Below are 14,773 nucleotides of genomic sequence, written 5' to 3' on the forward strand. Positions count from 1 at the left end.
CCTCACTGCCTGTTAATTTCGGTTATGCGCGCACTCACTCACTCACTCACTCACTCACTCACTCACTCACTCACTCACTCACTCACTCACTCACTCACTCACTCACTCACACACACACACACACACACACACACACACACACACACACACACACACACACACACACACACACACACACACACACACACACACACACATACACACACACAATCTTTCACTATTTCACTCTTTCTCCTCTCTCTCTCCTTCTCTCTCTCCTCTCTCTCAATTCAATTCAATTCAATTCAAGGGGCTTTATTGGCATGGGAAACATCTTTTTACATTTCCAAAGCAAGTGAAATGGATCAACAAAAGTGAAATAAACCATAAAAAGTGAACAGTAAATATGACAAAATAACAGAGACATTTCAAATGTCATATTATGTCTATATACAGTGTTTTAACAATGTGCAAATAGTTATAGTACAATTAGATTTGTTTTCGAATTATTTGTGGGTCAGTGTAATCTGAGGTCATACATTTGGCAGAACGTTATAAAGTGCAGCTCAGTTTCCACCTCATTTTGTGGGCAGTGAGCACATAGCATGTCTTCTCGAGAACCATGTCTGCCTTCGGCAACCTTTCTCAATAGCAAGGCTATGCTCACTGAGTCTGTACATGGTCAAAGCTTTCCTTAATTTTGAGTCAGTGACCGTGGTCAGGTATTCTGCCACTGTGTACTCTCTGTTTAGCGCCAAATAGCATTCTAGTTTGCTATGTATTTTTGTTAATTTTTTCCAAGTAATTCTCTTTTTGTTTTCTCATGATTTGGCTGGGTCTAATTGTGTTGCTGTCCTGGGGCTCTGTTTGTGTTTGTGAACAGAGCCCCAGGACCAGGATTTAGATAATTAGCAGGTATCGGCCTAATTCTGTTCTGCGTGCATTATTTGGTGTTTTGCGTTTCACAAAATGGTGATGGTCCCATTTTGTGAATTCTAGGATGGTGAGCAGACCACAGACCTCATAACGATGAAGGGCAATGGGTTCTATAACTGATTCAAGTATTTTTAGCCAGATCCTAATTGGCATGTCAGATGTTATGTTCCTTTTGATGGCATAGAAGGCCCTTCTTGCCTTGTCATTCAGGTCATTCTCAGCTTTGTGGAAGTTACCTCTCTCTCCTTCTCTCTCTCTCTCTCTCTCTCTCTCTCTCTCTCTCTCTCTCTCTCTCTCTCTCTCTCCTCTCTCTCTCTCCTTCACTCTGTCTCTCTCTCTCTCTCTCTCTCTCTCTCTCTCTCTCTCTCTCTCTCTCTCTCTCCTTCACTCTGTCTCTCGGTCTCTCTCTCTGTCTCTCTCTCTCTCTCTCTCTCTCTCTCTCTCTCTCTCTGTCTCTCTCTCTCTCTCTCTCTCTCTCTCTCTCTCTCTCTCTCTCTCCTTCACTCTGTCTCTCGGTCTCTCTCTCTCTCTCTCTCTCTCTCTCTCTCTCTCTCTCTCTCTCTCTCTCTCTCTCTCTCTCTCTCTCTCTCTCTCTCTCTCTCCCCTTCACCTGCCTGTCTTTCTATCATGGTCCAAACATACCAAGACAGTCGTGAAGAGGTCACGACAAAACCTTGTCCCCCTCAGGAGACTGAAAAGATTTGGCATTTTATACATATTTTTATTTAACCTTTATTTAACCAGGTAGGCCAGTTGAGAACATTTGATTTACAATTGCGACCTGGCCAAGATAAAGCAAAGCAGTGTGACAAAAACAACAACATAGAGTTACACATAAACAAACGTACAGTCAATAACACAATAACACAAAGAAAAATATATGTACAGTAGAACTACAGTAGTGGCCAAACGTTTTTATAATGACACAAATATCAATTTCCACAAGTTTGCAGCTTCAGTGTCTTTCAATATTTTTGTCAGACCCTTCTTTTTCAAGACCTCTGCAATCCGCCCTGGCACTTAACTTCTGGGCCACATCCTGACTGATGGCAGGCCCGAGCCACTTATCACTTTTGCCTCATGGCAGCGTTCTCCGTCATGCTGGAAAAGGTATTGTTCGTCACCAAACTCTTCCTGGATTGTTGGGAGAAGTTGCTCTCGGAGGATGTGTTGGTACCATTCTTTATTGATGGCTGTGTTCCCTAGGCTAAGAAGCAACCCCACACATGAATGGTCTCAGGATGCTTTACTGTTGGCATGACACAGGACTGATGGTAGCGCTCACCTTGTCTTCTCCAGACAAGCTTTTTTTCCGGATGCCCCAAACAATCAGAAAGGTAATTCATCAGAGAAAATGACTTTACCCCAGTCCTCAGTAGTCCAATCCCTGAACCTTTTGCAGAATATCAGTCTTTCCCTGAATTTTCTCCTGGAGAGAAGTGGCTTCTTTGCTGCCCTTCTTGACACCAGACCATCCTCCAAAAGTCTTCGCCTCACTGTGCGTGCAGATGCACTCACACCTGCCTGCTGCCATTCCTGAGCAAGCTCTGTACTGGTGGTGCCCCGATCCCGCAGCTGAATCAACTGGCTGGACTTTCTTGGGCACCCTGAAGCCTTCTGCAGAAATGCAGTGTTTTTGGGGGATTCAGTTCATGTGCATGGCAAAGAGGGACTTTGCAATTAATTACAATTCATCTGATCACTCTTCATAACATTCTGGAGTATATACAAATTGCCATCATACAAACTGAGGCAGTAGACTTTGTGAAAATTAATATTTGTTCTCAAAACTTTTTTGGTCACAACTGTACAGTGTGTGCAAATGTAGAAGAGTAGGGAGGTAGGCAATAAATAGGCCATAGAGGTGAAATAATTACAATTTAGCGTTAACACTGGAGTGATAGATGATGATGTGCAAGTAGAGATACTGGGGTGCAAAAGAGCAATAGGATAAATAACAATATGGGGATGAGGTAGTTGAGTGTGCTATTTACAGATTGGCTGTGTAGAGGTACAGTGATCGGTAAGCTGCTCTGATGCTTAAAGTTAGTGAGGGAGATATAAGACTCCAGCTTCAGAGATTTTTGCAATTCGTTCCAGTCATTGGCAGCAGAGAACTGGAAGGAAAGGTGGCCAAAGGGAGTGTTGGCTTTGGGGGTGACCAGTGCAATATACCTGCTGGAGCGGTGCTACGGGTGGGCGTTGCTATGGTGACCTGTGAGCTGAGATAAGGCGGGGCTTCACCTAACAAATACTTATAGATTACCTGGAGCCAGTGGGTTTGGCGACAAACATGTAGTGAGGGCCAGCCAACGAGAGCATACAGGTCGCAGTGGTGGGTAGTATATGGGGCTTTGGTAACAAAACAGATGACACTGTGATACACTACATCCAGTTTGCTGAGTGGGCCCCAGATCCTCAAAAGGGCCCCCAGATCCTCAAAAGGTTCAACAGCTGCACCATCAAGAGCATCCTGACCGGTTGCATCACCGCCTGGTATGGCAACTGCTCGGCATCTGACCATAAGGCGCTACAGAGGGTAGTGCGTACGGCCCAGTACATCACTGGGGCCAAGCTTCCTCCCATCCAGGACCTATATAATAAGCAGTGTCAGAGGAAAGCCCATAAAATTGTTAGAGACTCCAGTCACACATAGGCTGTCTCCTCTGCTACTGCACGGTAAGTGATACCGGAGCACCAAGTCTAGGACCAAAAGGCTCCTCAACAGCTTCTACCCCAAAGCCATTAGACTGCTGAACAATTCATAAAAATCACCACCGGACAATTTACATTGACCCCAATCCCAATTCTTATTGTGTTACTTTTTATTTGTGCTTTTTATTTTAGCTTACTTGGTAAATATTTTCTTCTTCTTGAACTGCACTGTTGGTTAAGGGCTTGTAAGTAAGCATTTCACGGTAAAGTCTACACTTGTTGTATTAGGCACATGTGGCAAACATAGTTTGATTTGATTTGAATTCTGGTTAACATTCGGTAGAACACAGAGGTGTTCATTTCTCATCTGCATGGTTAGGCAACACACACACACACACACACACACACACACACACACACACACACACACACACACACACACACACACACACACACACACACACACACACACACACACACACACACACACACACACACACACACACACACACACACACACACATCCTGTCAGCCAACTTAAACTCTGACTAATAACAGGATGTTGGTTCATCTATAGAACAACTACACTGAACAAAAATACAAACATAACATTTTAATGAGTTAATGAGCCTATCCTCTCCTGTTTCTCTCTTGCTTCCCTGGTTCTGTCTCTCTTTCTCTCCCTTTTAAAGTGCTCCTTGGGATCTAAGGTTGCTGAGGTGGGAGAGGGAGAGGCAGCCTGGAGGGCAAAGGTGGGTCAGGGGGTATAGGTGGGAGAGAGGGAGGGGCAGCCTGGAGGGCAAAGGTGGGTTATAGGGGGTACAGGTGGGAGAGAGAGGGAGGGGCAGCCTGGAGGGCAAAGGTGAGTCAGGGGGTATAGGTGGGAGAGGGAGGGAGGGGCAGCCTGGAGGGCAAAGGTGGGTCAGGGGGTATAGGTGGGAGAGGGAGGGAGGGGCAGCCTGGAGGGCAAAGGTGGGTCAGGGGGTATAGGTGGGAGAGGGAGGGAGGGGCAGCCTGGAGGGCAAAGGTGGGTCAGGGGGTATAGGTGGGAGAGGGAGGGGCAGCCTGGAGGGCAGAGGTGGGTCAGGGGGTATAGGTAGGAGAGGGAGGGGCAGCCTGGAGGGCAGAGGTGGGTCAGGGGGTACAGGTAGGAGAGGGAGGGGCAGCCTGGAGGGCAGAGGTGGGTCAGGGGGTATAGGTAGGAGAGGGAGGGGCAGCCTGGAGGGCAGAGGTGGGTCAGGGGGTATAGGTGGGAGAGGGAGGGGCAGCCTGGAGGGCAGAGGTGGGTCAGGGGGTATAGGTGGGAGAGGGAGGGGCAGCCTGGAGGGCAGAGGTGGGTCAGGGGGTATAGGTAGGAGAGGGAGGGGCAGCCTGGAGGGCAGAGGTGGGTCAGGGGGTATAGGTAGGAGAGGGAGGGGCAGCCTGGAGGGCAGAGGTGGGTCAGGGGGTATAGGTAGGAGAGGGAGGGGCAGCCTGGAGGGCAGAGGTGGGTCAGGGGGTATAGGTAGGAGAGGGAGGGGCAGCCTGGAGGGCAGAGGTGGGTCAGGGGGTATAGGTAGGAGAGGGAGGGGCAGCCTGGAGGGCAGAGGTGGGTCAGGGGGTATAGGTAGGAGAGGGAGGGGCAGCCTGGAGGGCAGAGGTGGGTCAGGGGTATAGGTAGGAGAGGGAGGGGCAGCCTGGAGGGCAGAGGTGGGTCAGGGGGTATAGGTAGGAGAGGGAGGGGCAGCCTGGAGGGCAGAGGTGGGTCAGGGGGTATAGGTAGGAGAGGGAGGGGCAGCCTGGAGGGCAGAGGTGGGTCAGGGGGTATAGGTAGGAGAGGGAGGGGCAGCCTGGAGGGCAGAGGTGGGTCAGGGGGTATAGGTAGGAGAGGGAGGGGCAGCCTGGAGGGCAGAGGTGGGTCAGGGGGTATAGGTGAGTGTTTTCTTTATGTTTAGTAATAAGTGGAGCAATAAGGCAGTAGCTTTTTTGTGTTTTGGTTCTTTCTGATTTGTTTTTATTTCAGGTTTGTGGTGGAACCTCGTTCATTTTGGGGGATCTGCTGGGATCTCCTGTTTGGTAGTTTGCTTGTTCCAGGAGGCCAGTCTGCAGAGCTGGGACGATCGCTAGCTAATGTGGCGCACCTGGGCAGGCTTGGCCTGAAGGCTATAAAAGTTGGCTGACTGGCAGGCTGGCTTCCACCGTCTGTTTTCACCATACAACACACCGCATACACGACTGATCCTGTTTGGGGTTTTAGGCTGGGTTTCTGTATAGCACTTTGTGACATCGACTGATGTAGAAAGGGCTTTATAAATACATTTGATTGAATTTGATTGATCCTACAAATGTCTATAGCTGATGTTAAATTTTTTTATTTATTATGATTTAGTTTAATAAATGTATTCCTTTTTACATTTAAGTTATGAGTGGTTTCCCTTTGTTGTTACGAACTATGAGCCAGGTTGTTACAGGCACGACAATGGGCCTCAGGATATCATCACAGTATCTCTGTGCATTCAAATTGCCATAGATTAAATGCAATTGTATTCATTGTACATAGCTAATGCTTGCCCATACCATAACCCACCCCCACCACGGGGCACTCTGTTCACAACGTCTGCCATCTGCCTGGTACAGTCGAAACTGGATCCATCTGTGAAGAGCACAGTTCTCCAGCGTGCCAGTGGCTATCGAAGGTGAGCATTTGCCCACTGATGTCGGTTACGACGTTGAACTCCAGTCAGGTCAAGACCCTGGTGAGGACGACGAGCATGCAGATGAGCTTCTCTGACAGTTTGGGCAGAAATTCTTTGGTTGTGCAAACCCACAGTTTCATCAGCTGTCCGGGTGGCTGGTCTCAGACGATGTGGAGGTCCTTGGCTGGCGTGGTTACACATGGTCTGCAATTGTGAGGCAGGATGGACATACTGACAAATTCTCTAAAATGACGTTGGTAGAGAAATGAACATTCCTTTTTCTGGCTACAGCTCTGGTGGACAATCCTGCAGTCAGCATGCCAATTGCATGCTCCCTCAAATCTGTGGCATTGTGTTGTGTGATTTAACTTCACATTTTAGAGTAGCCTTTTATTGTCCACAGCACAAGGTGCACCTGTGTAATGATCATGCTGTTTAATCAGCTTCTTGAGATGCCACAGATGTCAGATGGTTGGATTGTCTTGGCAAAGGAGAAATGCTCACTAATAGGGATGTAAACCAATTTGTGCACCAAATTTGAGAGCAATAAGCATATTGTGCATATGGAACGATTCTGGGATCATTAATAACAGTTCATGAAACATGGAACCAACACTTTACATGCTGTGTTTATGTTTTTGTTCAGTCTACATTAACTACAATAACCAGTCTAGCACAGGAGTAGCCAATCCTGCTCCAGGAGATCTACAAGGAGTGGGGTCTACAGGGTTAGATCATTACCAGCACTACACACCTTCTTCCGTGGCCACATTGGGAATTTGTCTAGAATTTCAGATGGAGCCAATACATTTCCAATGGGAGTCCTCCACTGTCTGACAAATTACAACAGAGATGATTGTCAGGGATGAGATGTACTTTTGACAGACGGAAATTATAGTCGTATATGATTTTATCCGTGTTCATGCATCTGAGTAAGAAGACTAATGATTGGTTCATTAGGCTAATCAGGTGTATAACTAAAGGCTGCATACCCTGTAGCTCTCCAGGATCAGGGTTGGCCACCCTTGGTCTCACAGCCTAAAACCCAATGCTGTACAATTTTAAGGTTGCGACTTTTCATGTGTCATTGGGATGAGGTCAAGAAGATGTCATCACCCTAAACCCCACACTAAAGCCAACTGACCAAACAGAAAGTAGGAGCACTCAATCTTGGACATAAAGGACAAAATCACATTATATTCCACCTACTACAGTATGTTTCATTAGTAAAGCCTTCATCAGAGCATGTTCAGCTCAGTCATTAGGCCATACCTTAAAGAGTCCATTGGCAGTTACTACATATGTACCCATTGATTCTTGAAGAATATAACCTGGAAATACCTCACGAGCTTAGTTCAACTGTCATAACTGTCAGTCTGATCTTCTGAACGGCCATCCTGGGAAAGACCCATGTCACATTTTTCCGTCCGGAATGCTGATGAAAGTGTTTCCTCTTGGTAAACGATCTGCGCTGATGCAGCAGAAACTCCCGACAGTCTTTCATTCATTCTGTCATTCACAAAAAAAGGAGAGGAGAAGAGTGAACTCCGCAGAGGTGCCACTTCTGCTTTTCAGGCCTTTATATAACCTCAACCCTGGTGAAGACTGACACTACAGAACTGACCCTGAGCTAAGCTGAGCAGCCTGCCAGAGAAGAGAGAGAATTCATTCATCTATTTTTTCAACTTGTATTGTACCAGTAAAGATGGTGACCTGTGGAACTCTGGTGAAGATCTGGACAGCAGCAATCGTCATAGCAACGCTGGTCTGGACAGGGACAGGTGAGGAGAAGGGAATGTGTGTTAGGTGGTTAGAGGTGGAAGGTACATGGTTTTTGAAGTGATTGCCAGGTCAAGATGATGTGTTTCTTTGAGAATGTGTAAGTATGATTCTGACGAGGGATGCTACCAAAATGCATCCGTTTGTTCTGACATCTGCTGCATTTAAATAAGTGATTAAAGAATGTTTCAGTGAGTGTGGTTGTTCCTTTATTCAAGTAGACCTATACTGTATGCCTTTTTGAATTCAGTGCGCAGCTACTTTTTGTTACTACAAACTGAGCACGCCAATTTTTCTTTCTATGAAAACTATTCCCCCTCCTCAGTAGATGGAGATAAGTTGTCGTCGTGCTGTAAGACAGTGACCAGGAGCGAGGTGACCGATCCGATCACAGGCTACTGGACTCAGCACTATAACGCTCCCTGTGTACGGGCCGTCATGTAAGGAACAGATCTTTTAGTCTTTATTCCATTGAGGTTCATCCAGTTTAGTCTCATATGTTGTCACAAGGTGCTTTACTGTATGTGGTGTCCATGTTGTGCCAAAGCCTCCAGACATGTTGTGTCATATCCCTTCAGTTTCCGTGTTAACAAAGTTTCTCCTGCAGCTTGGAGACGGAAAAGGGCCTGATCTGTTGTCACCATAAACAACCCTGGGTACGCCGCAAGATTCAACAGTTTGAGTAAGTTAACTATCACACACGCACGCTCACATGTGCACACGCACAGAGAAAGAACAAAAGATAATAGGAAACTGATTGTGTATTTTTTTTTCTCTTCTAGAATGGCCCGCAGGAGCTCATCATCTCCCTCTCTCTCCTCCTCTCCACCCTCTCTCACCTCCTCCCCTACCTCTACCTTCTTACCCTCCTCTCCTCCTTCTCTCTCCTCCTCTTCCAACTCTCTCACCTCTACCTCTACCTTCTTACCCTCCTCTCCTCCTTCTCTCTCCTCCTCTTCCAACTCTCTCACCTCTACCTCCACCTTCTTACCCTCCTCTCCTCCTTCTCTCTCCTCCTCTTCCAACTCTCTCACCTCCACCTCTACATTCTTACCCTCCTCTCCTCCTTCTCTCTCCTCCTCTTCCAACTCCTCACCTCTACCTCTACCTTCACCCTCCTCTCCTCCTTCTCTCCTCCTCTTCCAACCTCTCACCTCCACCTCTACATTCTTACCCTCCTCTCCTCCTTCTCTCTCCTCCTCTTCCAACTCTCTCACCTCCACCTCCACCTCCACCTCTACCTTCTTACCCTCCTCTCCTCCTCTCTCCTCCTCTTCCAACTCTCTCACTTCTACCTCTACCTTCTTACCCTCCTCTCCTTCTTCTCTCTCCTCCTCTTCCAACTCTCTCACCTCTACCTCTACCTTCTTACCCTCCTCTCCTCCTTCTCTCTCCTCCTCTTCCAACTCTCTCACCTCCACCTCCACCTCCACCTCTACCTTCTTACCCTCCTCTCCTCCTTCTCTCTCCTCCTCTTCCAACTCTCTCACCTCCACCTCCACCTCCACCTCCACCTCTACCTTCTTACCCTCCTCTCCACCACCTCTCTCCTCCTCTTCCAACTCTCTCACCTCCACCTCTACATTCTTACCCTCCTCTCCTTCAGCTCTCTCCTCCTCTCCTCTGTCTGTTTCCTCCTCTCTTCACTCGCTCTTCTCCTCTCTTTTCCCTGCTTCCCCCTCTTCTCCCCCCGTAACTTCCTCTCACCCCTCTCTGTCCCGCTCTCCCTCCTATCTCCTCTCCTCTCTTTTCCCTGCCTCCTCCTCTCCTCCCTCAATCACTTCCTCTCCTACATCTCTTTCCTCCTCCCCTCATTGGGAATCAACCGAGAATGCCTTAACTCAGCAGTCAACAGCCAACCAATAGAATCATTGCCAATGGCTGAAGTTCCACTAAAGTTCCACTTCCTCATATCTAAAAAAATAGATTTCCAATTTGCATATATCACTCAGATTTGATATCTTTTTAGTTATTATTTAATTCAGTTGTCATCATTATTTATGAAATATCTTCAAGGCCAGTGTCTCGTGTATTTATTAGTTAATTTCTTCAAGTAGTTATGATGACTTTTCATTATACATTACCAATGAGTTCTTAATGTTATTTAACACATTTATTTATTAAGTACTTATACATTTAATTGGTTTCTTTTTGATCAATCAATGTTATTTTAAGAAATGTTTGTAAGAGAAATGTCCTTTTCTACTTATTTATTCAACAATAATGAGTTGTAAAACATCAGAAAATGGATGAAACTGAAATAGAAAATAAAATGATGGAAATATTATTTTGAGTTGTCAGTCTGACTGTTTTGACGTTGTGGTGCAGACACTATGCATTTGCAGCATCAACTTTTCACACCTTCTGGTGTTCGTGTGTGTGTACCCTTTATGAATCCATCATTCTCCGAAACACTGCTGTTGGTGGTTTGTTAAGGGGCAACACAAAAAAAAAACAGAGAAGGAGAGAGGGGGGGGCGGAGGTGTGACTATAGCATTACGAATACTGACCACATCACACCATAACACACACACAAACAAAAAGAGCAAGGTGGGTGTTTCCACCAGTACGGTATATGTAACCCACCGTCAGAAACGGAACCCCTGACACTTCCACCGCCTTTCACAGATTCATTACGACGGTTACCAGACCAATCAGTACGACCTCCGACCCGTCTCCCTACTTTAGTGCCTAGCTGTGAATGTTTGTCTGTCAGTCAGTCATTTATTAATTCATTCAGTCAATCAGTCAGTCAATATGTCCATGTTCCAGTCCAGGACCGTCTCGCTGGCACTCCTGATCACCATGTGTGTGTACCTCTCCTCTGTCTCTGCCAACTGTGAGTATTGATTCACTGATTGATTGATGTAGTGAATGATTGAAAACTGCACATAAATTGTTTATATTCTAGAACTATATATGAATATACAGTATATGCTATAAACTATATTCACACACACATTAAAATGCAGAACATGTTATAATGTGTTTACAGTTACCATTGAGTTGTACCACTGTAGTGTACCACTGTAATAGGAAGCTTTTTGATAGACCCTCGGACAACTCGGACACCTCTCAGACCCAGAGTGGTCCACGAACCACAGTTATCTGTACTTTTTAAGTATTTTTTAACTGTTTAGTTTAGCATGTTTGCTGGTAACGGAACTGATTGCAATTGTTTTGTAATCAGATTACAGGTACAGTATTAATGTACAGTGCATTGGGAAAGTATTCAGACCCCTTGATTTTTTCCCTCCTAAATCTACACACAGTACCCCATAATGACAAAGTCAAAACAGGTTTTTAGAAATGTTTGCACAGTTATTAAAAATTAAAAACAGAAATACTATTTACACAAGTTTTCAGACCCTTTGATATGAGACTCAAAATTGAGCTCAGATGCATCCTGTTTCCATTGATCATCCTTGAGATGTTTCTACAACTTGAATGGAGTCCACCTGTTATAAATTCAATTGATTGGACATGATCTGGAAAGGCACATACCTGTCTATATAAGGTCCCACAACTGACAGTGCATGCCAGAGCAAAAACCAAGGAATGAGGTCGAAGGAATTGTCTGTAGAGATCGGAGACAGGATTGTGTCGAGGCACAGATGTGGGGAAGGGTACCAATAAATGTTTGCAGCATTGAAGGTCCCCAAGAACACTGTGGCCTCCATCATTCTTAAATGGAAGAATTTTGGAACCACCAAGACTCTTCCTAGAGCTGGCCGCCCAGCCAAACTGAGCAATCGGGGGAGAAGGGCCTTGGTCAGGGAGGTGACCAAGAACAAAATGGTCACTCTGACAGAGCTCCAGAGTTCCTCTGTGGAGATGGGAGAACCTTCCAGAAGGACCACCATCTCTGCAGCACTCCACCAATTAGTTAACTTTCCAACAGGACAACAACCCTAAGCACACAGCCAAGACAATGCAGGAGTGGCTTCGGGACAAGTCTCAATGTCCTTGAGTGGCCCAGCAAGAGCACAGACTTGAACCCGATTGAACATCTCTGGAAAGACCTAAAAAGAGACCTGAAAATAGCTGTGCAGCGACGCTCCCCATCCAACCTGACAAAACTTGAGAGGATCTACAGAGAAGAATGGGAGAAACTCCCCAAATATAGGTGAGGCTGTAATCGCTGCCAAAGGTGCTTCAACAAAGTACAGAGTAAAGGCTCTGAATACTTATGTAAATGTGATAGAAGTTTTTAAAAATGTTTTAATACATATGCGAACATTTCTATAAAACTGTTTTTTCTTTGCCACGATGGGGTATTGTGTTTAGATTGATGAGGGAAAAAACATTTGGATACATTTTAGAATAAGGCTGTAACGTAACAAAATATGGAAAAAGTCAAGGGGTATGAATGCACTGTAACTGATTACATGTAATTATTTCCTCCCCAACCCTGTGCACGCACAAACACAGACACAGAGATAGACACAGACACAGAGATAGACACAGAGATAGACACAGACACAGACACAGACACAGACACAGAGATAGACACAGACACAGAGATAGACACAGACACAGACACAGAGATAGACACAGACACAGACACAGAGATAGACACAGACACAGAGATAGACACAGACACAGACACAGAGATAGACACAGACACAGACACAGAGATAGACACAAACACAGACACAGAGATAGACACAGACACAGAGATAGACACAGACACAGACACAGAGATAGACACAGACACAGACACAGAGATAGAAACAGACACAGACACAGAGATAGACACAGACACAGAGATAGACACAGACACAGACACAGAGATAGACACAGACACAGACACAGAGATAGACACAGACACAGAGATAGACACAGACACAGAGATAGAGACACAGACACAGACACAGAGATAGACACAGACACAGACACAGACACAGAGATAGACACAGACACAGAGATAGACACAGACACAGACACAGAGATAGACACAGACACAGGTCGGTTGATTTACACGTTGTTATTCTTTGCTGAGCCATCAGACACCTCTGAGGTGGGACAGTTTCCTGTCAGACTCTCACAAAGATAAAATGTTTATCGTTACTTTAGAGATCTCACAATCTTTTGTTTCAGTTTTTTTTTCTCGCTCTCTCACTTCCCCCCCCCCCTCTCAGATCGTCGGCCCAGTAAGGTGACCACAAACTGCTGCACAAGTGTGTCTGACACTCCCATAAAATCTGAACTGCAAGGATACCGCATCCAAAACTCCATGCCACCCTGTGTTAACGCCATTATGTAAGTCTCAAACACCCACCCACCCACCCACCCACACACACACACACCCACACACAGTAGTAGTAATAAACTCTGTGTCTTGTTTCAGCTTCTACACAGTGAAAGGTGAGAAGATCTGCTCTGATCCCAAAACACTCTGGGTCGACAGGAGAAAGAAAGGTAAAGAGGACACACACACACACAGACACACACACACACACACACACACACACACACACACACACACACACACACACACACACACACACACACACACACACACACACACACACACACACACACACACACACACACACACACACACACACACACACACACACACACACACACATGCACACACACAGTTTCATCTGAATGTCTCTCTCTAGGTTTAAAAGTTATGAAAAAGTGAAGAAGCTTGACCATGTCTGGAGCCTTCTGTACTGTAGATCTGCCTCCCTCTACAAGCCTCCCCCTACAAGCCTTCCTCTACAAGCCTCCCTCTACAAGCCTCCCTCTACAAGCCTCCCTCTACAAGCCTCCCCCTACAAGCCCTCTACAAGCCTCCCTCTACAAGCCTCCCTCTACAAGCCTCCCTCTACAAGCCTCCCCCTACAAGCCTTCCTCTACAAGCCTCCCTCTACAAGCCTCCCTCTACAAGCCTCCCTCTACAAGCCTCCCCCTACAAGCCTCCTCTACAAGCCTCCCTCTACAAGCCTCCCTCGACAAGCCTCCCTCGACAAGCCTCCCTCTACAAGCCTCCCTCTACAAGCCTCCCTCTACAAGCCTCCTCTACAAGCCTCCCTCTACAAGCCTCCCTCTACAAGCCTCCCTCTACAAGCCTCCCCCACAAGCCTCCTCTACAAGCCTCCCTTTACAAGCCTCCCTCTACAAGCCTCCCTCTACAAGCCTCCCTCTACAAGCCTCCCTCGACAAGCCTCCCTCTACAAGCCTCCCTCTACAAGCCTCCCTCGACAAGCCTCCCTCTACAAGCCTCCCTCGACAAGCCTCCCTCTACAAGCCTCCCTCTACAAGCCTCCTCTACAACCATCTAGAATAGTTTTCCACATGTTTTCTTTTTCTGTTATATTTTGATTATTGTATCTGGTCATTAGGACCTACACGTTGTTCCGTGGAAATGGATTGAATAATATATATATTTTCAAATATATTTCTTTAAAATACTTGTTATGACAGTCAGTCTCTTATTTTGACATATTTTCTGTTAGTTTGAAGATAATTCGTCTATTGTTGTGTTTATGTTGATCTAAAACCACTGGAAAGCATACAAAGTGTGCTGTCCTATAGTGATACAGTGTACAGTTTGTCTATGGGTTACTATAGCAGTGCTGAGAGAAGTTTAACCTCATAGCACCATCTAGTGGCCAACTGGGACCACACAGTGTGACTGAGTAGGACCACACAGCATGGCTGAGTAAGACCACAGATGCGGTGCTCAGGAGTGGGTGAAAATGTTCCTGATCTCATATTCTATTCGGAGTACAATG

General features: G+C 46.1%; 2 protein-coding genes and 1 long non-coding RNA gene across 5 annotated transcripts; 2 read left to right on the forward strand and 1 right to left on the reverse strand.

Moving 5' to 3' along the window:
- Positions 1-7,244: 7,244 nt before the first annotated feature.
- LOC127912864 (uncharacterized) lies at positions 7,245-10,305 on the forward strand. The gene is made up of 5 exons (XM_052483655.1): positions 7,245-8,026; positions 8,350-8,464; positions 8,632-8,706; positions 8,807-8,902; positions 9,680-10,305. The coding sequence occupies exons 1-5, from the start codon at positions 7,951-7,953 to the stop codon at positions 9,888-9,890; spliced, it is 573 nt and encodes a 190-aa protein (XP_052339615.1). The 5' UTR covers positions 7,245-7,950; the 3' UTR covers positions 9,891-10,305.
- LOC127912867 (uncharacterized) lies at positions 8,863-9,709 on the reverse strand. Of its 3 annotated transcripts, XR_008083758.1 has the most exons (4): positions 9,568-9,709; positions 9,383-9,486; positions 9,172-9,259; positions 8,863-8,988 (listed from the first exon to the last, which is right to left on the reverse strand). It is a non-coding gene; the product is annotated as an uncharacterized LOC127912867 (long non-coding RNA). The 3 variants fall into 3 exon arrangements; XR_008083757.1 differs by lacking the exon at positions 9,172-9,259 and having other exon boundaries at positions 8,871-8,995; positions 9,377-9,486; XR_008083759.1 differs by lacking the exon at positions 9,172-9,259 and having other exon boundaries at positions 8,915-9,058; positions 9,377-9,486.
- Positions 10,306-10,658: 353 nt separating the features above from the next.
- LOC118361180 (eotaxin) lies at positions 10,659-14,449 on the forward strand. The gene is made up of 4 exons (XM_052483654.1): positions 10,659-10,863; positions 13,166-13,286; positions 13,375-13,445; positions 13,655-14,449. Exons 1-4 carry the CDS (start codon positions 10,782-10,784, stop codon positions 13,675-13,677), a joined length of 297 nt encoding a protein of 98 aa, XP_052339614.1. The 5' UTR covers positions 10,659-10,781; the 3' UTR covers positions 13,678-14,449.
- Positions 14,450-14,773: the final 324 nt, after the last annotated feature.

This window comes from Oncorhynchus keta, chromosome 28, assembly GCF_023373465.1.
Source record: "Oncorhynchus keta strain PuntledgeMale-10-30-2019 chromosome 28, Oket_V2, whole genome shotgun sequence".
Classification (NCBI taxonomy): domain Eukaryota; kingdom Metazoa; phylum Chordata; class Actinopteri; order Salmoniformes; family Salmonidae; genus Oncorhynchus; species Oncorhynchus keta.